General features: G+C 40.6%; 2 protein-coding genes across 2 annotated transcripts in view; one reads left to right on the top strand and one right to left on the bottom strand.

Annotated features, from left to right (window-relative positions):
* LOC122403398 overlaps window positions 1-7301 on the bottom strand; it is a 201573-nt gene extending 194272 nt beyond the window's left edge. The window contains exon 1 of the mRNA XM_043406900.1: window positions 7205-7301. The gene's annotated coding sequence lies outside the window, so the exon portion shown is untranslated. The remainder of the gene's footprint in view (window positions 1-7204) is intronic.
* Window positions 1193-12298, top strand: LOC122403399 (nucleolin-like). The gene is made up of 5 exons (XM_043406902.1): window positions 1193-1416; window positions 8908-9103; window positions 11362-11513; window positions 11590-11703; window positions 11784-12298. The coding sequence occupies exons 1-5, from the start codon at window positions 1397-1399 to the stop codon at window positions 11947-11949; spliced, it is 648 nt and encodes a 215-aa protein (XP_043262837.1). The 5' UTR covers window positions 1193-1396; the 3' UTR covers window positions 11950-12298.
* Window positions 12299-26820: the final 14522 nt, after the last annotated feature.

Genomic DNA, 26820 nt, shown 5'->3' with positions numbered 1-26820 from the left:
GTATGAAGTTTAGAATTGTTCATAATGAAAGTTTTGATCTGAATCGTTGTTAATTTTTGACGATTTTCACAAATAAGTGAAATTACACACACGCAAGTTTTGCTGGGCTCGAATAAGAAAATCGAGTCGTCGCGTATGTGCGAAGGTGGTAAAATATGACAATGGTGAGTGCCGTAAAATAATAAAAAAAGATATATCTATCGAGGAGAGGAAACGTTGGCCATTTTTCGGGATTAGTCGTTCGGTCTCACGGATCGAGGCAAGGATAGGACAAGACGTTGGCCAGCCAGGGTGCTTGGCATTCTTGCCCACAGCCAGGTACCAGATCCGCGTCGTTTACTTTCACCGCTTACGCTCGATCTAACTATAAAACACGTCCAAAGCGGAGCGTTTCGCGTCGTTTCGGGGGACCGGGGTATCGAATCGAATCGACGGCTCGCTCGATTCGATTCGTCCAGTCGGGCGCGCGTTATCGATCGGCCTCGAAATTCGACCCAGTCGCGAGCATGAAATTTGCATCGGTTCGATCGTCTCGGGTCGAAACCCACACGCGGGAAACCTGTAATTCGGTCAATAATTTAACCGGCACCGCGACGGAGACGTCCCGGAGACGGCTCCCGGGTCCTAATGGCGTCGTAAATTTCGCGAAATATCAACGACGACCACTGGCGGAGAGAGAAAAAAAAAGGGAGAAACGAAAGGGAAAGGAGGAGTCGTTCGTAAAAGAAAATTAAAAAAAAAAGGGGGGAAAAAAGAGAACGTCCGACGATTCCCTTTTCTAAAACCCGACGCGCCGATTTTAGCGAACCGTTGGCACGCGATCGCGCAACTTTTTGCGCGAAGGACGTAGATCGCGCGCGCGCGCGCGCAATTCGCGGTAAAGTTGCCCGGCCAAGGGATTTTCCCTCGTGATCGAAAACGGAGGCCACCGTTGGATGGAAGTGGGATTGGAGGTCTTGAAGTAAACGGTTGCGAGAAATTGAAGATTCGCTCGGTCGGAATTCCGCGAACGGGAACAATGGCGCCGGGTATCGCGTGGCGTACGGTGGGTATCGCGAAGGATATATCAAAGTCACACACGTACGATAGGTGGATGGGTTCTCAGGCACGGGTGGTTGCTGGCAGAGTGAGAGTGCCATATATATAGAGAGAAGGGGAAACTCGACTCGGCACTCCAAAGTACACAGCCTCCGTGATTGCAGTGGTGTGCTTTCGGTTCCTTCTACAACCGCTCGATATTCATTCTTCGCGGGTTCGCGCCCGTGGTAACAGTCGGCCGTCGATCCGTTTCCAACTGCACGTTGCAGCCACAGAAGGGCAGCTTCCGCGACGAGAGGTTTCCGTCCGCAAGCCTACCGACACCACCCACCACGTCCACGGCCATCCAACGCACGCCATGAAGTTCGCACTCTTCGCGTGAGTATCTTACACGTTTCCGTCTCTCGATCACGCATCGGCCATCGTTCTTATCGATCGCACGAGTTTCCCCCTAGGGCAAGATTTCGATCCAGCGTAGCATATTTCCCGATAAATCCGCGAGTGACCGACGGACACGATCCCAGCGAGCACAGTCGGTGACCGTTTTGCTCTATCCAAGGCCAATCGGGGCCTCGTACGCGATCGAAAGGTGTATTTACTCTATCTAACGTTACAAGCGGTGGTGTCTGTCGCAAGCCGTTCCATAACCGGATCGTTGGAAATTTCGTTCGAACGAAGAACTCGAAGAGAGATGCTGGGGCGTAAAAGCGAGCGCCTGGCGAACGGTCCGTGTAATAACAGGATGCAGAAAGGCGCGTTATGCAAACCTGGTAGCTGTTGGCCAGGCGTCCGTTCCCGGTTCCCAACCAGGAAATTGATTAGAAAACGCAGCCAACAGCTCCGGACGACCGTCCACTCCGCGAACGGCGTTGAAATTAATCGACACCGATGAAAAATACTGATTACGTCGCGACGCCTTCTCCGTTACCGTTGCTTTTCCTTGACATTATTCCGACGACATGCTAGCGCGAGTCGATCGCGAGTCGCGCCGCGGCTACCACTCGGGGACCAAACCGACGAAAGACACGCGAAAACAATCGCCAGGAACGACTTACGCAACCGCCATTTTAACCCTTTCATCGCTTTGATCACTCGTTTACTGCAATTATTACTCAAGTTAGCAATTATCGTTTTAAAAGAATCGCATTTACAACTTGTTGCGATCGACGGAGTTCGCGAAGGGTTAAAACGCGGTCTTGCGTCGATTTCTTTCTTTTCTTCGATCCCCAAGCCTTTCGGGCGGCGCTTTTTTCTCCGATAACCACGAAAACGAATAATGGTGGCGACGCCATGACACAATCGCGATTGCGGTCGCGCGTCGAGACGAAATTGCGTCAAGAAACCGGCAAAGGCCAGCCGCGAGAAAGCAAGAAGAAACAATTCCGTTGACCGTGGAATCCGTCGAGCGATTTCAGCTTGGCCGATCGTACGAGGAAAATCCGAGTTTCGAAATCGCTTGTCGAACGCGATTGTTCCGGGGAACGTTGGGGCGAGGCCGACGAGTTTCAACGACCACTAGACGCTCGAAAAATTTGAATTCGTCGATTCCGCGACGACGGGTCGAGGGTTCTGGCTAGTTTTCGTGACATTTGTTAGCCGCGTCACGTATTCGCGTATATACGACCGACGTCCGTCGTAACGGATCGCCGCGGCCAATCCCGGGAGTAGCGTTGCACGAGCCAAGCAGAGAAAGTGAGTTTCGTACGTGAATGTCACAGGTCAAAATCCAGCCGGTGTACGCGGATCTACAACGGCAAACGCGCGAGTAACGCTCGCTGTCCGGTGCATGCCGGTTTCCCTGCCGATTCTACGTAATTATCGCTCCGTGATTATACGAATCCCCCCTCCTTCACGCGCGAAGACGTTTCTCATCCAAGGATTTTATACCGTTACTCGCCAAACTATCCGTCCCGACGCGTGCAACAGATTTAATAAATTTTACATATTTAATCGATTTCAAAATTAAAATTACTAAACCTTCGCTACTGTAACGATATCTTTTATTTAAAAAAGGATTCTAATTATAGTTTTGTTTGAAGAGATAATTTCTATTATCCAGAGTCGATGATCACCAGATATTTGAAAAAAAAATGAATAAAATTGCACTGAGTATTCTATAGAATGTAGTGTAAATAAGAACGATCTACATTATGACAAGCTATTTGTATCTGGAAACGTGCTGTGCTAGGGGATTGGCGATATTTAGAAAATGGTCAAAATGTCCCAAATTGTTTGAATTTATTTTAAAAATGAATTGATTGTAACTGTTAATTGAACGAAACAATTCTTGACGGGATTGAAATAGCAAATTTCTAATAAAAATAATTACAATTTAACTTTCAAGTTAGAAGGCTAATTAACTCAGAAATTATACACATTTATTCCTTGTCGTACGATTTCATTAGAAGTAAGTGTTCAACGATGTATTATTTCATTCCTTTTTAATTTGTTTGTACTTGTATTGGTCATAAGAAAGCACAACATACTTTTACGAGTGATTGTACTTTGAATTATTTCGAACGAAAGATATGTATATGTTTAACTACTTAATTATGAACGTTCAAATTAGAGCTTCGCGTGTAGGGTAGTGGACAGCAACCTGTAGCTCTTTAATCAAATTATCGCGCCTATTAATTCGTGTCGAATTATTTAAATCACCTTTCTATTCGATCTATCGCAGCTTAAATAAATTTATATTTCAGATACCTACTATGCAACGTAACTTTATTTCATTCTGAGATTACTTTATCTGGAATTTTAATTTTAGAAATGGGTACAAAAATAAATGGAAAATATACAATAAAATCGGTTTCATTAACCTTTTGATTATCGAGAGAAATAACATTTTGCGTTACGGTAAACTATATGCGTACATTTTATTAATTGTAAGTCTCGAGCACAGTCCTGTAGGCAGCAACATGTGCAGCATATTAATCAATTTCTTGAATAAAATCAATCATAGAAGGTAGCTGTCTTATTTTTATTTACGAAACTATGATAATTAGATACTCTACATAGAAAAATCCACTAGATCGGGTCTTACTAATTAATCCAATCCACTTATACGTTAGATAGATCTTATATCTGTCAACGCCCAACAAAGTTGATTATCTCGATATAGTAGAACGTTTAGAAATTTGAAAAGAATTTTATCCCACATTTTCACTCAATCTCGGTTGTACGATGTAGTGAAGTTATTGGAAATCCTAAATAATAAAATATAGTGTCGAAAATTCCATGACAACATAGATAGTATCTGAATACTAATACGTTAAGAAACGGTAGCCTTGTAGATAGAGAGTTTGCAAAAATTAACGAACCGACGAAAGATCGAAGAGAAAATCAAGACAATTAGAGCGATTATCGGCAAAATTATGTAATCTATTAGCAGGATTGGTACAAAAAAAGCTAGTTCTGAAATTTGGTGTCCGGAACAAAAGAGAAAATCTTTTGATAGATAACGCGTTAAATAAATTAATTCTGATAGTATGAGACAATTTATATGACTGCATATGATATTCATTCGGAGAAGAAAAATAACATCATCGAAATGTCTTGAAATATCTATTTCAGTTACAATTCTTAGTATTATACAGTTTCTTTTGCCTATTGAAAAAAAAAAAATAAAAACCGTAATTCTTATCTGTATTGATCAATTATACGAAAACACGTTTATCGAAAATGCTTTGTCTCCTTATAATTTTCGATAGTTATGTATCGAGTGGATAAGAGTGTATGTAAATGTGACAGCAACGAGTGGCTCTCGTCGGCACTTGGAAATGTTAAGAACGTGCTACTGTTTGCATACCGCGTTGAAAGTCTATTGAAATTAGTTTGGAGCATATTAGCTTCTACGACGTCCTTCATCTCGTAAAAATAGTTTTAAATCATTTACGTGACGTAAATGTATAACTATATATAATGGATTCAAGGTCATTGATACGAACTATAAAAAAGGTAATGACTCTGATGCAAGTCTCGATAAACAGCAGATATCGCTTGCGTTTTGTCGGATAAATTGTTTCTAATTTTAATCACCTGACGTTCGTTGAATGTTACTTAATCAAGTTAAATAATTTGATTTTAAGAACGTTACTCGATAAACCGAGTCTAGTCACTGGTCTTCGTCAAGGACAAGTCGAAACAAAATTATTAAGTACCCCTAATAACTAAAATTAAGATTTAGATTTATTATCGTAAATCAAACGTTCATTGTTTCAGTCTACATTTTTTTCAAAACTATTGGCAGGAGTGTTGAGTATAAAAAAGAGTCGATAAATTCATCTGCCTCATTTTATAACTTGTGTATCTGTGTATGGATGATGAGCAAAATGTAATCTGATTAATGTTCAACGATATCAATTACCGTCTAATCGAACCAATGATTAATGATAACGATTATTCAGCAATCAGTGATCAGAATTAATGAATGAACCAAACAATTAAAGATCGCGTAATCGTCAGATACGTCTCAATTCATTAATCAACAATCACGAAATGATTATACTTTTCATTGATGTAGAAGGTAAAAAGAGTTAGCGAAAGCTGTGCTTATTTTTCATTGAATTTCACGAATTACTGATTTTAAATATCACTAATGGTAATCAATGATTATTGTTATTAAACTGCGAATTTGGCGCAATCATGGCGAACGCTAATATGAAAAACACATGTACAACGCGTGCAGAATTCTTTAAAATAAATTAATGCACGAATATACATATCTCATTTTGCATAGTTGCATATATCTTATAAACGTTTAGCATACATTTTCATACCTGTATACGTCGTAAATGCATCAAATTCACAGTGCAATGACTATCGTGGTCCAATTACAAAAGTATTCCCTGGTAATTAATCGATTGTTCTTCCTGGTATACGTACCCTATCAAAAATTCAGTGCACCTTTCCATATTTGAACTGTGAAAACGATTTATTAACGCTGTAGAAACGCTGCTCTTGCAAAGTGCAAGGAATGTTTCCCCAAAGTTTGATCATGCCTTTCAGTTACATCCTGTATATATGTGTGTATTGGAGTGTCCTGCAATCGACACTGCACTCGTAAGCGTTGGAATCGAGCTCGAATCATACCTTTCGGAGTCAAGTATTTCGGGAACTCGGTCGCTCGCAATGGCGCTCGGACCTTCCCTCGATCGGAAACGAGTTTTGCTTGTCCCGTGTCGCATCGACTCGCAAGCTTATCCCTTTTTTTTCTCTTTTTTGCGGACGATACTCTCCCCTCCGCTCGAGCTAATATTTCGCAGAGTAAAATGCACGGATTTCTTGCCGGCTACGAGATACTCCGGTTCGTTGCCTTCCACCGTTAGGAAAAGTGTTTTCTATCTTGATCCTCGCGGCAGCACGCGAGCGCGATACGCGCGTTTCGCCATACGCTCGAACCGATTGCAATATTTCACAAAACAACTTGTATATTTTACCATACACACCACCGTTCGAAAGTTTGGGCTCGAATGTTCACGATTTATGGGAGAAGATGCAAATAAAGGCTGATCGTAACGTCACTGTGGACGTCACAGAGATATAATCATGAGATTCCCAAGATCGCGTAAGCAGGGAATCTACACCCTGGCTGCACCACACCAGGGGCCATGACCCAGAATTACCAGCCCTCTCGACGCTTTCCATAACACCGAGCTAGAATGTACCTCTCCAGCCTCGTTCCCCCCCACCAATATTTACACTCTGAATTAGACCAATAAAGGATTCGGAGTTTCGTGCTGATTAATTTTACGCTAGAGAATTTTTAAATGTTTCTGCAAAGCTACGTGTAAGATTTGTAGATCGGGCAATAAAATGTTCTAACGTCGGAGTTCTTCAAACTATTAAAATTTCAAAATTTCGTTAGAATTTAGCAATTGTCTCGATAAATAAGATTTTGTTACTGGTTGCAAGTAAAAATAGCACGAAGAATATTATTTTAGTGAAAAATCGTAAATAGGTTGAAGTATTTAAATATCACGAATCTTCTTTCAATATTATGCTTCGGTTGTATTCGCCATTAAATCAATTATGAAATTTGTATTTACTGTTTGAACAATGTATCTAGAATTGTTTGTTTCTGACCCCTCCTCGAACAAAATAGTATTATTTTTGTATGGAATATGTCGTGCTACTCTATTAACAATTAAACAAATGTTACACTTACATATTATCACGTAGAAAGAAACACAGCATGCCAAACATATTCCTTTCTCTTTCCCGATAAGTTTCTAGTGGTCGCGCAGCCATAACGCTAGATGGTGTTACGTGGATCGTCTGAAAAGTAATGCACAATTGTGAATAAATAAAGGCGAACTTAATTAATTTAAATTTACAGTCCCTCGATATTTTCAGTGTTTGAAAAAGCCGAAATTAACAGTTCCTTTCTGAAGTTAAGTTTAATTCCTTCCTCGCCATCTCCAAATATGGATAAGGATTACGCTACACCTGTTCCTTGAATTTTGATAACAGATCATAGACGATCATAATCACTATTTCTGTGATGCTTAAAAAAAAAGCTGAAAGCGACTTCCGTATTTCGTTAAAAAATCAAAGCAATCAAAATGCCTGTCAGTATCGTACGTCACTCAGGAAACTATAAAATAGTCGTTCAAAACATTTTCCCGTCTAGCAAATCACTCACGAGGTATTTAAATCGATCGCGTTTCCCGTTGTTTTTACGAGCAACAAGTTGACTAATCAGTAATTCATATATTCCTCGCATGTTAAAAAATTTCTATATACATTTGATGCTGTTTCAAATCGCGTAAATTGCAATCGTTACAGCCACGTTCTAGTTATTTCCGCGATTTGTATAATTAAGTTCGCTTCCTGTGCATATAAGATTATTATTCGAGAACAAAATTGCCACGAATACGCGTTGTTGTCTGATCCCATCCACGTAACGTACACGGATGTAAACGGATGCATCTTCGCGCGTTGCAGTCACGATACTTTCGTAGCTTCTCGTGCAACGATCGTTTCTCCAAACAAACTCGTTCGCGCCTCGGCCGAGAAACCGACCGACGTTGTCGCGTACTTCCTGTTGCCGTCGATTATTCGGTCCGCTGGAATTAATTGTGGAGGAAAGTGTTTCCTAGCTGGCAGCGATCCTTTGCGTGCACGACTGCCTTTCACTATCGCTCGAAATCTTCGCTTTTCGACCTCGTTGATTCTGCGTGCAACGGTACAACGAAAACGAGAATACGTGTATTGTACAGCGTAAGAAAGATCGACGCCGGATTAGGGGAAATGTCTACCGGGAGCAAGTAGAACGCGAACAGCTTCGAACAATTTCTACTTAGCCTTTGTAAACCCACGAGACTATTGTATAACGATGAAACTTGTGTTGGGGTGTGGAACCGACTTTTAAATTAAATTGATGCATAAAACTGTTTGTTTCTCGTCTTCATTTCTAATTAGAAAGAGATTTAATTGACCAAAGAGATCCACTAAAAAACTAAATAATATCCGCCTTGAAAACATTCCTAAAGAACGATAAAGTTGAGATAGCTATACATATAAATAAAATTTTAATTTTCTAATTATAAATTATAAGTTTGTAGAGTAGTTGAATTGACCTTTCGATCTACACGGTTTTTTAAAAATTGAATCAAGATTCGTTGAACTTGTGTTGGATGCTATCTAGTTGTGTTTTACACTTAGTAGAGAGCAAGAAAGATTGTGGATTAAGGTGAACGCGGACAGCGTTCGGTAATTATTTCTAAATCACAGACCATACCCAAGACGTGAGTTAAACGCCCGATACGACTTTCGATTCTTGTCAAGCCCGATGTTTCTTTCACTCTATGGGTACACGTGCGTTGAACGAACTAGTTCGCGTAACAAAAATGTGTCCGCTGGTTGCAGATTGGTGGCGGCCGGTTGCCTGATAGCCCTGGCTAAATCAGCGGAGGAGGAGTACGATTACGAGGAGGAGCCAGCAGCGCCGGTGACCCCGGCCCCGGCTAGACCAGCTTCCGGAAGACTGGGTGGGCTATTGTCATCTTCGAGAGGACGAGTGAACGTCGGGAGAAAACCGACTGGCGGTGCGGGTGCAGCCGCGGTGAGTCCTGAATTCCTTCGCTCTCCATGCTTTGGAGCAACTCGAACACGGTCGAGATTTAATGGAGATACGCCCGTAGCTTTGATCCAGTGTCTTTCTCGTGAAAAGGACTCGCGAGGGTCGAACGAAATCGTAGCAAACAAGTCGTAAATCTCCGCGCGCATGGGTCGCTTAAACGGACCACACACGGTCGAAGTTTGTTGGAAATTTGCCTGCATTTGATCGACTATCTTACTCGTGGAAAAAGACCAGCGCGCGTAAACCGTTTAACCCTGCTGTTCTGATACTTGTTAGAATAAACTTGTGCCTTTCGGGTCTATTTGACTCGGTAGATTATTGTCTTGGAAGCGATAATATAGCATACAAACGCATATGAACTGCTTCAAATAATACTAATTATGTAATTCTTAAGCATGATGTGCAAAAAGTTAAATTTATGATGAATCATGTTTGTTTTGTAAAATATGAAACGGTTTGAAAGTATTTGATCGTCGCTGTATGTTTACAATTTGACGACTAAGAGCATGTATTGCCGTTCGTTGCAATAAAGAAGTAACGTTTAATCATTATGCGTTACGCTTGCCTTTGTAGTAACTGTTTTTGGGCATGTGACATCGATTTTATAGCTTACGTTAGTAGAGATTCAATTTAAATTATCAGACATTAAGTACAATATAAAATCATAGTTAATATACCCTACAACTATACATGGTGTTCGGCCACCCCTAGGAAAATTTTTTAAGAATATTAATTTGTTGATTGAGGCTTTGTTAAAAAGTTATTAAAAAATTAAATTAAAAAATTTCAAATCGTTCTAAAAAAATTATTTTCAGTTGCAGGGGTCAATTATAATCATTTTTCGTCATTAGACACATTCCCGAATTTCTACGCACTTTCGAAAAAAAAATTCTTTACCGAAAATATACTGTGTGATTGGAAATTTTTTTTTTACGCTGAATTTAGGCACCTGTAGTATAAAAACCTATAAAACCTATAGTATAAATTAGTATAAAGGATACCCTCTAAGTAGTCAGTACACGGTTCAAGTTTACCGGAGATTTGCTTCGCAAGCTTGGTCAACAATTTTTCCCACGAAAGAGATGTCCTTCTTTAAAAGAGAAGATCGACTAAACATGCGGGTGAACCTTCAATAAATAACCTTTAAGGCAGCTTATACACGCAAAGGATTATTGGAAGATTTATCCGCAGATTCGATCAACCGTCTGTCGTGAACAAGATAATGGATTAAACTTGTAAGCAAGGCTCCAGTAAACCTCAAACATTAATGGACCGTCTAACAGCGACGTCCTCGCCATATAATTTTACTTTCCAGATAGCTTAGAATGTCTTACTGTTGCTATCTACGTAATCGATATCTAATTAATCAAACCTTCCAAAAGTATTTTTAAAGCTGCATAACAAACGATGCAATATAAAAATTTACTTTTCAAAAGTACTACATTATATGATCGTTTAAAATAACCTATGCATGCAGAGGTTTACTAAAGGTTTGATCACACCAATTACCACACGATTAAAAGATTATCGAGAGTTTGCCTGCAGATTGGATTAAGCACTATTCTTCCTGATCTTAGTCGTAAAGAAGGCAGTAGACCAAAGTTGTAGACAAGCGTCCAATAAACTTCGACTATGAATGGGTCATTTAATTGTGATATCCTTGCTATATGGTTTCACTGTCAGTAAATAGAGAAAAAATTTAATGGCGCTACCTTTTAATAGAGCTATAAAACTCTCATAGCTCTATTATTATTACGAATTCTAATCAAAGATCTTTTAAAAGTACTAGACTAGAATATCGTTGTAAATGATACTAAAGGTTTGCCTGAAACACGCGATTAAATTTTTAATGAATGCCCCGCAAAGCAGTCTATAAGTTCGAAGAATTATCGCATATTTGGTCAATCGTCTTCCTGTGTAATCTGTTCGCGACAACTTCGCCATATGGTTTCACTTTCAGTACAGCTTTCTATTATACCTTCAAACGTATGTATCATATTTGATACCTGCATGGTAAACTACTTATAGTTCACTGCTATGAATTTAAATAAAATCATTTAGAAGTACATACAGACTAAATTGCCCTCTCTGACGATCCATACACGCAAAGGTATATTTTATCGAAAAGTACCAAATACACAAGTAATTATCTAACGAGTGCGTGTATGGATCGCCATAAGCGTTCACCGTGTATGTACGTGGCAAGTAACGAAATGGAAACGATGTCCCGTTAATTGCAGACGCAATCGACCACGGCGAAGCCCGTCGAGCAGCCGCTAGAGGAAGAAGAGGGCGAGGAGGAGCTCGATGAAAATCAGGACCAGCAAGAAGACGTTCCCACCACCACCACGGAATCGTCCAAGAAAGTTCGCGGCGGGGTCAGACCTTTCAGGTAACTGCGCCTCGATGCCCCTATAGTTTAACGCCCGTAAAGATGGCACTCGCGAAAGAGAAATGTTTTGCCCTAGATCGAATCAGGATCTGTTGGATGCGTTGAAGAAGAAGAGAGCTCAGGTCGGGAACAATCATCGAGAATCGTCAGGCAGCCAATCCGCCTCGGAATCGACGACGTCCAAACCCAAGTAATCGAACGGTCTCGTGCACGAACGCGATCTCATAAAGGACGAGGTACTTTAACGAACGATTCGTTGCTTTCTTTTAGATCGACTACGAACGGTCGCAGCAAAAGCAGCACCGCGACGGAATCGAAGTCGTCGGGACGCGGCAGGTTCGGTGGAACCAGGGGTAGCAAGCCAGTGCAGGAGGAGGTCGAGGAGACCCAACGGGAAGAGGTCCAAGTGAAACCCAAGCCCTATCGTAGAGGATAGATCGTTCGCGGGGAAACGCGAATTTCCCAGCTTCTTTTAAACCACGCGGAATAAATAAATCGAACGCAGCTACGGCGATCGATGCCCCAATTCGTTGATATCCCGTCGAAGCGACACGAATTTCTTTCCCTCCCACACCACCCCCTCACACGAATAACGCGGTAATTACTAGAAACGTCTCTGACCCCCTCGGTCTTCGCGCGAAAAGGCATTGAATCGGGATCGCGTCGATCGCAACATCGTTTGCCTTATCGAAAAGCACTCTCTGAAAAATACTACATGTATATAGAAGAAGACTCTGCCGCTCACAGAACACTCTCGAGGTACTTGCTGTACAAATGTAAATTAATACGACAATAAAATTTGCGAAAAATAAGGTTCAGACGTTCGTTCGTACCACGTAAAGTTTTACAGAAGTTTTCATCCGGCCACCACGCCACCCCGTGCGTGTCCTCGATACGGTAACCTTGACTAGACCAGTCTAGGAATCGTTGCGCGTCGATCGTTATCTCGTAAATTACTTTTCTCGAAGCGTATTTGCATACGCGCGACGAGCATCGTAGGACGCAAGAGAAATTCCAGGCCGCTTTGGAATGTCGAGGGCGTGCTCCATCTGCACTCTCGCATTCTCATCTTTTATACATCTCGCGACGAAGAAACGCGCGCGCATCAACCACTCCCAAAAAACTTTTGAAGCGTTCCTACCACGCTCGCCCCGTCCCACTTTGTCGCCTCGTCGCACCGGTGAACAACCAACGGCATATGCTTTTCCCGTCTTTCCGCCGTGCTCGAACGTGACCATTCAAATTTCCAACCGCGACAAACTGGCGAACAGCCTCTCCTCGTCTATCAAAGGCGACGCGCGGATCGGAAAGCAACCTATGCAAACACTTACAAAAGACCTCAGACGCCACTTGTTTTACGAAACTTTGCACAAATGTTCGTTGGTTCAACCAGAGAACTATGTCGTGTTGCTACTTTCCTGCCTCGAAGGAGAAAGCACCTTTTCCTGGGGGTTATCCAGTTTATTTGTATCTACGTGACTCTCGAATTACAAAAGATATTAATTACTAGATGTTTACGAGTTCTCTAGCGCTAAGTTTGCGATTTGAACGAAAGTTGTACCGTTTTGTAGATCAGAAAAAATGTCTTCTTCCTAAAATTTCCGTGAGAACTTGGATTACTCGTTCAGAGGAGCGCAGAGTCTTTCACAATTTAAGAGGTAGAAATAAATAAGGGATGCTTTCCTCGAGAGAGTCCAGGAATTGCAAGAATGGAAAAGGGCAGAGTTCATAGGTCGTAGCAACGAAGATTCGTGCAAGGTTTTGTAAAAATCTGACGGTTGGCAGTGTTCCCTGGTTGGTCGAGAGCGTTGGCGAGGAAAACGAACGAGTCGGGAGAGCACGAGCTAGCGGCATGCTAGTGGACAAGAAAGAATGAAACGAAGAAGAAAAAGCAAAATGGAGGGAGGAGAAAGGCGGACTGGTGGACGTGGACCGGTACGAGTACGCTCGCGAGAGGTACGAAAGTGAGAGGAGGCAGTATCTCGTCGGCCTTGAAGCCTTCGCAAGGAACATTTCACTCGCAAAGACCATCCGAGTCGCGTCACGATCCTGATAACACGTCGAGGCAAACTCGACGAGCCAAGAAAGGAAAACAAAGAGAAGGAAGACGACGGATTATTCTTTTCGCCTCGACGGTCTATAAGGAGACGTAGACGCGGCGATTTATTGTACGATAAGTCGTTACGATGATCGTATGGCAACGTTATGCTGCCAACGCGCGGTTCCTTGGTACAACAGGTTATACAACAGGTTGTACCAACCGTGGCTGTGTACAAATTATTGGTTTCATGAATCGATAAATACATAGATATTAATTAGACTGTGATAAAGATGTTCTTCAAAGATATAGAAAGTATCTACGCTCTTATTAGAAGTAATAATCATCACTTTTGTCTTTTACGGAAAATATGAGCTAGCGATGGTAGGGATATATGATATCGAGAGTTACTATATAAAAGTTTAAATATTATAGTACTGAAATTCTTCTTAATAATTTATATTGTTAAAAATGCTGTTTTGAAATTTAAAAAGGAAAACAATGGTTAGCAAAAGTAACCACTATGAAAATGTATTTCGTATATCATTTTCTAATAGATACACTTCTGTTTTGAAATAGCGATGTCGTCCATCAGCGTTGTGATTTTCTCTTTTTCTTTCTTAAGTGGTTACGCCAACTTGCGGCGAAACAAAAACTGACATTTTTTTATAACACGATAGTTTGAAGTCAAAAGAATCGTAATAATAGTAACTCAAATACTGTTGATGAAAATTAATTTCTGTTCAATTTAACTTTTAACTCATCTTTTGATTTCCAACCACCGATGAAGTCAAAATTAAGCCATTTTGTTTCCTCGTACCGAATATTGACGACGTTTTATTTACAGCAAAAAGTAAATTTTTAGTGTATAGTATTACCGTAAAAATGTTGACTATTCACCAAAATGGCGTAACCTCTGAACGCCTGACTGCATGGAGATATTATAAAATCAACGGTAAAATTACATCTTTGTCGCTTGACATTTTCCCCTGTACGTCGAATATCCACACTTTCGACCGATCGGGTGATAAACGTTGACCAAGACTGCGATCGGAACCCGTATGAACGCGCGTGGAAACTTCAACTTTGCCAGAACCGATGCTCGTCGTTTGTGCAGACGGATTACTTGTTCGCGAGCGTTTATCTTCCCTGATTGGTCTGTACGCGACTTCGTGGATGGTTATTTGTCTTCGATCAAAGTCCCTTGGCTCTCGTTGCAGTGAAAATGCGAAGAAGAACGCAACACGTTAGGATCGTCGAACCAAAGGGAGTCGAGCACCGAGAGAAACGTATCGGTGCTCGTTTGTTAGTTGGATGAGATTTTAATTACGGATCGGAAACGATTGGTGTTCTATTCACCGGTCATCCTTGACGGAGGCGGCATTCCATCAAGAATTTCCCGTTTCTCTCGACCTCTATCGCGATTGCGACTCGGCTCTGCTCGACGAATGTCGCCCGTTTCGATCGCTCTCTTTTATTAGGATTTTTCACGGTAGATCCATTAATCGCGACAGAGAGGTCGATGCAGCGACTGGAAATCCTGTTAGCTCGGGTCCACGGATTAACCACGAACGCTGCTCGAGCACACGTTCCTGCTATTATTATGCTAAAGGTTATGCCACGGTTTCCTCGCAAACTGCCGGGATGTGGGTTGTTTCGCAACGGTTTACAACAGAAAGCGAACAGCGAGGAGATCTTTTCCGTGGTTCTCGTGCCCAACCTCTCGCACCTGTTGGGTTACGATTAACGGACGTTGCGCCGAAAGCTAATTAATTAGGCGCCGCTTGCCCGCCGAATTACGCGGCCAATTACGAGACCGGATGTACAGGATGCTCGCGAAACCCCCGGCCAAACTTTGGGAACCTAATTTTTTATTCGTTCTTTTATTTTTATTCGACAATTTTAAAACAAAAAAAAGTCAGCGCGTTGAAAATTTAATCGAGTGATTATAATGTCAAGGATTTTTTACAAAAACAAGATAGAAATTTCGACTTATAAATAGGAGGAATCTTGCAAACAAGACAGTAAGCATGAGGAATCTTTAACGCACATTCATCAAGAATAAACAGAGAAATAATATGGCAGAGCGTATGAGGGTAATAGAGAAACGAAGAGAGGAATTTTAGATGCATCGAATACGAGAGGATGATCGAGTAGAGAGACAGGAACCATAAAGCACATCGTAATAATCAAACGAGGAAACTACCAAAGATCGAGGTACTGTTTTGAGTGTGTTGATAAAACATGACGAGAAGGATGTAGAAGTGGTGAACGTGAAAAAGCTGAACGTAGCAGCATGATGGTTAAAATATCAAGATAAATCAAACGCTACGCTCAAGATTCTTGAGTAAAGGTTGCATTGTAAGGAGAGTTAAATCAATTGAATATTCTACGCATAGTAACGGTACAAGAATGCCATATTCACGTATATACGTCTCAGAAAGGTTTCCTTTCTAGCCAAAGTATTTTAAAGTTGCAAGTTAGTGGAACTTTTATGTGTGCTCTTCGAACAAAGAGACGAAGCTTAACCAGTGTTGTGATTTTTAACTATTACAATATACCAGATAAATACTCTAGATAAATGCACTTGTATCGAGAAGTGTAAAACAATATTTTACTTTAAATATTTATGAGAAAGAAACTACTCGAAATAAAAAGATACGGTAAGTATATAAACAAAAAATGTATGAGAACAGTTTGTTCATTGGTAAGTGACGACGAACGTTACTTTTCAGCGGTCTCCGGGCAAGGACAACGTGTTATTGTTGTCTTACAATGTTTTCTGCGTACAAACGGAGTACATGTTTCGCATTTTAGTGTAGCCGTACTATCAACACATAATTTACACGACGTCGGATTAACGTGACGGTTGAAGACTAATCGTTTTATAACAATCTTGTTCTTTATTGCTGTCTATGTCGCAACAATCTATTTTTTCTATTTCAGTCCATTCAACTTCTTATCTTTCTGCATAGTAGTGTCAAGATCATCGATAAAAATTCTGATATTTATGGTAAATTATTTTTTCTCAAATAAGAATTTTATTTTATGTAAATTGCAAACAGAAATGTTTATTGAAAAACGAAAGTATTTACTGTACAATAATAACTGTCATTCGTCATTTTATTAGGGTATTCCATAGAATATTAGATCATAACTGCTTCGAGTAGTAGTTTCAAGTATGATTTATGGTCTCGCTATCGTTTTGAAATCAATTTTATTACCTTGCGATATCATGCTGGTTCTCAGAATTGGAAAAAAAAAACTTTATTCAATCACATTTGATGTCGTCAGCATTATTGACTCACCTCTTACTTGAAAAGTGTACTATCGCTCGGAAAAAAAGTGATAGTTGGCCGGAGGAATGCCTGAATTATGCCCCGGTTTAACATATAAAATTATAGTTTTTACATAATTACAGAACTATACACGAATAAATTTATTCGTTACGCTGAATAACTCTTGCCCAACAATCATGTGTTTGTATTGGGAATACCCCTTAAAAATCCTCGTTAAAAATTTCCAGAACACAACCGTGTCTCAAATATACGATATATGTACATTGATTAATTGACCGATTCCATGATTTCGAGCATGAAACAAAAAATTGAGAAAATAAAAAATTTGGTGGACTCGACAAGATTGTTCCTGCAATTTGGCCGCTCGTTTTAGTAACACCCTATATCACGATATATCTACGTGACCCGAGAATCGCATCGCGAGCCGCTTGTAATGATTTTTAAAAGCGCACCACGTCGTGGATGTGTATTCGTGATTCGCGTCTGGAGACGGCTGGCCAAGTCCTACGCTGACCTTTTGGATAATGTCGTCGATGTCGACGGCCGATGCAACGATAATGACGACGATGCTTTCTATCTGTCTACGTGGCGCCTTCTCCCGAGCCCAATCGTACCCGCTTACTCCTCCTCGAGCGTCCGCGATCCAAAGAATTCCAAAGAATTCTGCCTCTACGTATTCGAAATTAGCAAAACTCAGCCATCCAGTCCGCACAAACATACCAGATTTCGATAAGAAATCTTCTTAGATAAGTTTCTGAGCCCTAGGTACACAAAATGATTCCAGAAGCTGGGACAAGCTGTAGCTTTTTTCGAACGGAAGATATAAAAATTCATGAACGAAACAGTCGAATCGGGATGTTTTGAATACACAATTTGTTCGCCATGTGCATTTGGTTTTTGAATCGAAACGTGTATTTTTCGGTACTCGAATCGATGCTTTTCTGTCTGCGTTGAAAATACTTTACGAGATATTTCATGTTTTATGTTCGCATTCAATAGCTCGATTTTCGCGTTGGGATTGTATCGCGCTAGATCACGCAACGCTGATGACCGTGATTGCAGGTGTCGGGTAAACAATGCAATTTGTGAACATATTTCATTCGATTCGCGATAGATTAGCGCCTTCATTTTGCTTATTAACATACAGTTATCAAACTTCATTGCATCTCCATAACTTCGTTTCCAAGTGCTACACATTGGTAGCTTCGTTCGCCTAATTCGAACTGGTTCGATATTTCTCGTAGATTTGTCCAAAAGATAAATTCGACGGGTGTTATTTAAATCGTTGTTATGAAAGTTAAAATTCACACTGATTGCGCGAATGTATGCATTGCACAAGTTAAGAATGTAACGAAATATGTGAGGAAGCGAGTAATAAAATGTTTAAACGTTCACAGTGAAACGCTTGAAAACCTGCCGTGGCAAAGTAATATCCCAACATGAAATATGACATGTCCCGTCAACTATTGTGATTTCAATGATTCTGTAATACAAAATATTATGCTGAACGACAAGAAAATCCGTTTGATTACTTTGAATGGATATTTTTAACCTTCTGAAAATGTAAATTAACGGGACGTGAAACTTGCAAGCAGTTGTTAAACTTTTTAAAACGTGTTCCTCAAATATTATATCAAGATTTGAAAAAGGTTGTAGCTATACACTACTACAAACATGCATTTTTCTCGAAACTACTTATGCTTGTCAAGCAGAGAATGTCTTTTCAAACATGAATACCCTCTCGAAGATGAAAATAAGAAAGATGTGATATATGGTACGTGGTCCAGACCTGAAAAATGCTTAAAACCGAGTATAATGCGCTGACAGATACCAGATTACTAAGTTTTTAAACGATCGTTCGATCGAGGTAACTACGGAACGTCGAGATCGGTAGACCTCGATCCGATCGCTTATCGATCTCGAGACGAAGCAAACTGATCAAAAGTGTTACCGTGGCCGGAAGGAACTTGCGTAAAACGTTCATCGAAGCTCGTCTATAATTTTAGAAAGTTTCCAAGCAACTCGTTTCGCGCGCCGCCGAAAAGCTGTCGTTTCGTTTTCGAAGGAGCGTGCGGACGACAGGGAGTCACGAGAGCATTTGTAATTCCATTCTCGGGAATCATCCAGCGAAGACAACGCGGCCGCTGTCGCAAACGGAAAGTTATTACGAAACGAGGAAACGATTATAGAAATGCGACGCGCGATGGTATTACTTCTCATTATATTGCACAAACTATAACGTGCTTTGGCGTGCTCCGTTGTTCGCCCCGTCGCGTGTCCCCCAAGGAAATACGTCTCCGGGATTTATGAGAATAACTCATAATTGTACTTCATTTGCCCGTGCTCGGGAGCTCGCGAGCTGGAAAGAGATAACCGAATTTATTGTTTCTACCGAAGCCCGGAGCCCTCCGCCGCTCGCCATGATGCATCGCGAACGTCGTTGTGGAAAAATAAATTTCTCTTTCCTGCGGACGATTTGAAACTTATTTGGATTACGTTCTCGTAGAACGACGCTGTTAAAATTCAACCGTTTTGGGTTCTTGATAATTTGATGAATTGCTTTTATCAGAGACCAAATGTGCAAAAGAGGGAAATATATTTTTAAATTTATTTCTTTTCAATTTAATTCGTATTCAACGAGCTGGTATTTCAAATTTGTACTAAATCGAATAACGTATACTCTCGGCCAGGTTGATAAATTTCTTTGAATTTTACGCTGAATTAAGATTGATTTTAACGATCCTTTCGTCCTAAAGCGCTCTACTTTGCGCTCGTAAATCCGTATCTCGAATACGGATCTGTTATCTGGTCATCAACTTGAAGCAAAAGGAACTCCTCGAGGGAATAGAGCGCCAATCTTTTTGCGTTATGCGGAGTATAAATGGGGCTAGCCGATGTCTCTTGACAACTATAACGAACCTACAGCTCCTAGAAATGCCAACGCTGAGCGATCCAATATTAATATCCGATGTCTCATTGGTCAAATTGTTTGCCCTCCCGTTCTATGCCAGTTATATTTAAACGCACCCTCGAAATCGTTATGCAAATTCTCATTATTATACTTGTGCAATGCGTCTCGAAAGGAGAAGAAAGTGACCCCTTTATGCGAATTTTCAATGCTGCTAGTAATTGCTACTTATATTTCTTCGATGACGTTATATCGTAAACCATATTCCTGCATAATAAATAAAATAATTACATTATAATGATCTTTAACACGGCAATTTGAAAATATCAGATCCACGAAAATTAGTGGGCTGTCTCGAGCAACTTTTGCGCGAAAGATCATTTATGATAATCATTTTTTCTCTCTGCTACTTTACGTTCTCGAGATAAATATTTTGTATTTTATATCTGAATTTCTTAGAATCGTAAAGCTCGGAAAAATGGTTAATCCGTTAAAATTGACATCCCCAATTTTCTATTCGTATTATTTCGAAGACTTGGGAGTATACGCATTTATAAACACAACTTCAAGCTTCCTCGATCTGGCAGTGGACGGAACGAAGCGGCGCGAGTTTGTTGTCCGGAATCTTCGAACAGACCGATCACTTGCCGAATAACACGCGATAACACCGATCGAAAATAAAACGAAGAGGAGAAGGAGAAGGAAGAGGAAAGGACTTTCTCTCGAACAGGAATCCTTATTCGCTTTCCCTGATATCGTGTATCTGTTCAGGCGCGCGAGTCGCCAAGGATTCGTTAAGGACTACCTGAAAATTCGTGCGAGAAACTATCGACGTATAAATTATCGAGATATGTTTTTCGTATCTCCGTCCACGCGAGGCTTACATCCTTTTTTGCTTTCGATGCGAGGCGTCGACGACGCGATGGCGCCTAATTTTTCTTCGCCCGACAAGATATCGGACCCGATCGCTTCGAGCAACGCGTGACACGCGTGTGCCAATGTTAAGGCCGTTCCATCCACGAACGTAACGAAATTGTATAGTAGCGCTTCGGTGATTGGCGACACGCAATGTGGGTCAAGTTGATGTCCGGTTTTGCGAAACCGGATTATCTGCCCGCAGAATCGTTCGCCGCGTCGCACGGTGGCTCCGAACGATCGAAAAGTGATTTTTTTTCTCGTAAAACTGTTTCCATTATTAGCAGGATAAAACAGCCTCGCGCGAAGAACGAATCCTTGGCGCAGGATGGCCAGCAAACCACGAGAGGAGTGAAATTCTACGCGACGAAGCAAACAAAGTAAATAAGAACAGAATTGTTTCGTTTTCGAGAAAATCAATTTTACAAATGTATCAACTACAAATTTGTTGTCTATTTGAAACGAGCATCGAGAATTTATGCGGAAGATTGTAATTGTATTTCAAATTGTACCTATTAGGATAATAAAATAAAAGTGTAACTGTATCTTTGTACTCAAATATTGTACCTTTACTTGAAGTGTCTTCTTTTCACGCAAGACTTGTTATTATTATTTACAAAATAGATATTTTATATTATTCATTCTGTACATTCTACAGAAAGTACAGACCAAGTCATTATTTAGGGGTTGAGCGCACGAACGCTTGATATATTTGTAAAATCGATTTTCTGGAAACTGTTTTAAAAGATCCCCATTTTCGATTTACCCTTTCACGTAGAATTGTCTCCTGCTTGGTTGCACTACATTTAGCGAGATCACGAAGCTATCGAATTCGATGTCCATCTTCCCCGAATCAGCTTTTAATGACAATTTAACCGTCGCGGTTGGCCAAACATAAAGGGGAAAAAAGTATCCGGACCGGTTAGCCAACAGACCGGTGGGAGGCAGAATCGATGACGATGGGAGGCGCTTTCCATGAAATTCCTTAAGGCGCCTCGACGGGTTTCGTCATCGCGGGTATTCAACGAAATCGAAAACCATTATAGCCGATGCATTCCTCCAAGTAACAATCATCTATAACGGCCCTAGATGGTTTCACGGCGATCTTTACGATGTCGTTCTCGAAAAACATTTTGCCTCTCTGCGCTACATCGTCGCATCGATAATAAATAAAAAACTTTTTGTCGAAACAAAAATTAACCATCGGATTGCACCCCTTCGTTTTTAAATTTTTTAAAAGCCATAAAAAGATATTTGTTCGTACTATGTGCTTATATCGTGTGACAAACAACCGACCGATAAGGACATTTACATATTTTAAAACATTTTTTCTATTAATTGTATTGCAAATGTATGCGACAATTTGCATGAAAAGTTCGTACGCATAATGAGAATGTTTTTTCTCGTCTTCGGTCTAGAAATTTACCAAAAATGTTCAGAGTGTCGTACTAATGCAAATTTTTATTGTATTCATTGTAATTCGTACCAACTATCTGTAACAGCATCTAAATCGGTCGAAGGTAGATATAAAAGCTTATTTCGTTGCGTTTCAATCCAACAAAAAGATTTCAAATTGGACGACAGACAACTTATCAAAAATCACGTACGCTATTTGCAATCGACTGCTGATAATAATAATGTTATTTTATAATTACGGTGGGATGGAAATGGTGAACCGTTTGCCCGGAACGTTGTCGCGATGAAAGAAAGAAACGATCTTCGTCGACCTCGAGGATCCAAAAAAGCTATTGTTTTCGAGAACGAAAGTCATCGGTGATATTTACTCGGGTATCTTAGATTCCGGTTCTCGGCTGTCCTTAACATTGAACGGGCTGGTCGTGTTCGACCTTACGTCGAGAGGATGTTTTGCAACTTGGAGATTTCACTTCGATACTCTGCATTCTCGCCGGACACTGAAACCATGTCCGTCGCGTTAACGAACATCGATATCGAAAGCGTATACGTGCGCGTAATGTCCTTTCTACGCTCAGAATTGGTCCGACCGGGCCATTTCTCCGCCATTTCTACAAAGGGAAACAAAACGTCGCACTGTGGGCAATTTTATAAATTTATCTAGACAAAGTCGACGTATGGAATTTTTTAGAGTTACAGAAATCCATTTAACTCTCAGAAGAAGCACAAAATGTGGTAAAATTACTTATTATTATTAAAGCAAACAATCTTGAAATTAGGTGTGAATTAAAAAGGAAATGACAGAATAGTTTTCCTGAGCAGGTAATTTTTAAAATTAGAACAATCTTCTGTTCGTACAACTGATACTCGATTACCCATACATTTTTATCTCGTAACTAGCAATGGTCGTCTTCAATTCTTTCGAGTCCCATAATTTCGTTCGCCTATTATACAGTAGATATTGAACGGAATCAAAGAATTTCAACAATCTCGAAAGTACGAGACACGCTTTTCGTAACATCTGATCCTATTGTTAATAACTGTCGTAATAAATGAGAAAAATGTTCACGCCGATCAAAGGGTGTCTTGGCATTTTGTCTTATTCGTGATTTCGACTACTGTGCGACACGACGCGAGTCGGGCTACCGGTTTAAATGCCATTTTGCGCGTCCTGTCCTGTAAATGGAACATTCGCGCGTACGAATCACCAATAATGATCACGATCACGTCTTACCGATGCTCCGAGCATCGAACACGCCCGTGCCAGAGAAAGTGAACTTCGTAAAAGCGAATCTGAAGTAGAAACGGAACGTACCGTATCTTCTCACCGCTCGCAGACTCTTCCCGCCGAGCAGTCGCTGTTTATTTTTTTTTTCTAAACGTATGTAATTACTCGTGTAACCTATCGCGTTGCGTTGCACGATTCGCAGCGATGCTCCGTAGTTCTCGAAACACGCTCGCTTTCTATTCCGATCGTGTTATCCTTCCGTGGATCGGCGTCCTCTCTATTCGATCGCAATTTACGTAAATTTCAATGGATCGGAAGTGTACAGAACGTTATTCGATGGAAGTTCGAAACTTAGCCTGTTTACAAAGTGGAAACTGGTTACGAGATACGTTTCTACCACCCTCGTCGCTGTTCATTCTGGAAGTATATTTTATTCACATTTTAATTTTCAACAATTTTCAATCGCCTTTCGGAAACACACGGTACGTTTACCTTTCACGTTTCGAATCGTTTTCCGATCGTGGAACCAGAGTTATGGTACGTTGGGTCGAAACGCTGGCTAGGGCACGAGGATTTCATCGACGAGTTAAAAAATCGAGCACGCGCGTATTCCTTCTCGTAAACGGGAACGTCGAGTAACGGAAAATTTGAAATCGATTGGTGCAATCGCGTTCTTCTTGCGTCGCGATCGAGCTACGATTTACACGCGAGGATCTAAGCCAGTGGTTGCCAACCTTGAAGGGTACGAGAGCTAATATACGAATCTCATCGTTCTCGGTCGACTGCTTGCTGAAATTTTATGATTTTTATTTGCTCGTAAATGTGTAAACGTTCGATCAGCCTCCTTCCTCTTTACCGTATCCGTATACAAAATATAACAATTTTATAGTGTTACAGGTATATTCAAAATTGACTTTCTAGAAAACAAAGCCTCGTAGGGCAAAATTAAATTCTAGACTTTGAGTTCAGTTTTTCCTGATAAAACGTTCCCTTATTGTTTGTACTAGGGGTTGGGGGACGAGGGTTTGGATGTAGATAGTTAAGTTCATTTTTCATAATGGAAAAGTAACAGGTGTACAATACTCTTGTTTACGTGTGCTTGAATTTTATGTACCTTTTCATACAATTTCATTCGCACGCACAGCTGCAGCGAGAAGAAATATGGCAATGTGTACTCACGAGTGCTTGTACGTTCCACGTGGTGGAATTACATGGGCAGCACGAATTTAATTATATTTCAACGTAAATCTAATGTGGCATAAATTTGCCTATCATTTATTTACTGCCTGTACACTTATCCGTACCATATATTTAATTTACACTATCGTATTTTAAACGAATTAAGAGTAGATAACCGTACTCGTCATAGTCTTCGTAATACCAAACACTGTATTGTTTGCCATACAGTATTCGATGCTTAAAACAACGATAAAGATTGCGAATAATTGTCGCTATTGATCTTAAGAGGTCTGATTTGTAGTCTCATTATCATAAATATACCATAATTGTGCATGAGTAGTGTACGAGTAAGAGTAAACTAACTCTGCCTTGGGAGCAGTGAAAGTAATAGATTTTTACCGTAATGCGAGCTCAACGAGAAGCTAGTAACAAGAAAACTACGTGATCATCATCAGCTGTCAACAGTTATGACAAACATAAAAACAGGGATAGAAAACTTCTCTTCCGCAATTCACGGGGCATTTAAATAACAGTGCCTATATTACCCCAACTTCCTTTGCAATCTGTCTTACGTAAAATACCACTTCAATTTTAAATCTGTATGCGTGCATATTTAATTTTAATCAGAAAAATAAAATATAGAGATGTAACAATTTTGGGGTATAGAAGTCAGGACATCTGTCTTCCTTACGATATTATGTACTAAATAAATAAGTTAAATGGAGTGCTATTAAAAATGACGAAAGAATTAATATTAATTCCATATTTGATCAAAATATAAAACGACATAATACAAAAATTAATAAAAAAATTAACTAACACGTCGAAAACTTAGGTTAACGTGCATAAGAGATTTTAAATAAATGGAAAGTCCTGCATTTGGGAAACGCTGCTCCAGAAGAACGATGACGCGCGCGTTAAATACGCAGCCATGACGCGACGATACGCACGCGTTCGCGAGCATAGTTACACATACCACCTAGAACGCGAACACGGAGAAAGTCAAACTTCGAATCCGACCACGGCGTAAACACCCATCGAGAAGGTGTTGATTTTTAACGTTAAATCGGCGCCCGTGGTCGGAATTCCGATCCGAAAGTTCGACGAATTCGCGCGTTTTTCGTGCACGAAACACGGAAGCATTTCGCCCGGCTCTCCCGACGAGCTTTCCTTCGATCGTATCGCGCAAATTTTCTCGCTGATTTTCTTAAAAGTTAGCCGCTCCTCGAAAGTGTATCGAGAAATCGCGTGAACCATAAAGGTCGATTGAAATGCGGCTCGAGTCCCGCGAAAGTGCAGTCAAGGTTCTCTCTGCTCTTCGCAGGTATCCAGTTGCGCGCGCATCCATGTTTTCTGGTTCGAAACGCGCGGGAAAATGTATGCGAATAACTGAGAGAGCAACCGAGAAAGAATTCGATAGTTTTCAGTCGTGCTGCTTTTCAGAACAAAATTTGTAGACTTTTGTATTTACATATGTAATACAGGTTTTGGGAAACTAGTGAAAAATATACAATTATCTTTCATTGAAGTTTAGAATTCGTGTTCGTAATTGAAATTATTTCAGTTTTTAAGTCCCTGAGATTCTCGACGAAGAAATAATTCTGAGAAAATGCAAACGTTAGTCATCGATGGACTGCAAACTGCACCTTGGCAAAGACTGTTTTAGATGAATATGCGTCTTTTCTTCCACGCGACGCACTGAATACGACTTTAAAATGAGTTTCTTCGAAGCAAGCTATTCGCTCCAACTCTCTAACGTAAATACTGATTGAAATATTACGTGTGAGCCAGTGAAATCTCTGGCTTCGTAGGCTTCCAACCGAAAACGGCCTCGGATGACGTTTCACCCTTGATTTTGATATATTCTTTTTATTATCATGCATTCTCAAAAAATCGTTACTATAACACAATATTCAGAAGTTAACCGCTCCCATCGACCTATCCATTATTCCACGGATGACGCGTCGTTCTTTGTGTTCCTTCGTCCGTGATAAAGAATGTAAATTAAAAAATCGTTCGACAGAAGCATATCTTTATAATTTAATAAAATTGAAATATCCATCTATGAATCTTCCGATACTAAAATGTCTTCCACCCGTAACCTTTTTTAAAACGCTCCGGTACATCGCGTTGTTAATTATAGGTCCGTTCGTAAACCGATCGCCACGCGTTCAAAAAAAAACTGTTATATTCGTGTTGGTATTTTAAGGTAAGCGAGTCTCGACCCACGGTTGGTCAGACAAGGTTTGAAATACAAACGCGATCGCGTTTCGAAAGATTGGAAGATACCGGCGTCGAACCTCCACATTCTTTCTCTCGTTGGCCTT

Source organism: Colletes gigas, unplaced genomic scaffold (assembly GCF_013123115.1).
Source record: "Colletes gigas isolate AHSC1104 unplaced genomic scaffold, ASM1312311v1 Colletes_gigas_Sc00051, whole genome shotgun sequence".
In the NCBI taxonomy this organism is placed as follows: Eukaryota; Metazoa; Arthropoda; class Insecta; order Hymenoptera; family Colletidae; genus Colletes; species Colletes gigas.
This window is presented reverse-complemented; position numbering and strand designations above follow the sequence as displayed.

Excerpts from the sequence above, each read along its gene's own strand:
- LOC122403399 (XM_043406902.1), top strand. The coding sequence starts at position 1,397 with ATGAAGTTCGCACTCTTCGC. Across the intron at positions 9,104-11,361 it reads GCGGTGCGGGTGCAGCCGCG|ACGCAATCGACCACGGCGAA; the intron begins GTGAGTCCTGAA and ends CGTTAATTGCAG. Across the intron at positions 11,704-11,783 it reads TCGACGACGTCCAAACCCAA|ATCGACTACGAACGGTCGCA; the intron begins GTAATCGAACGG and ends GCTTTCTTTTAG.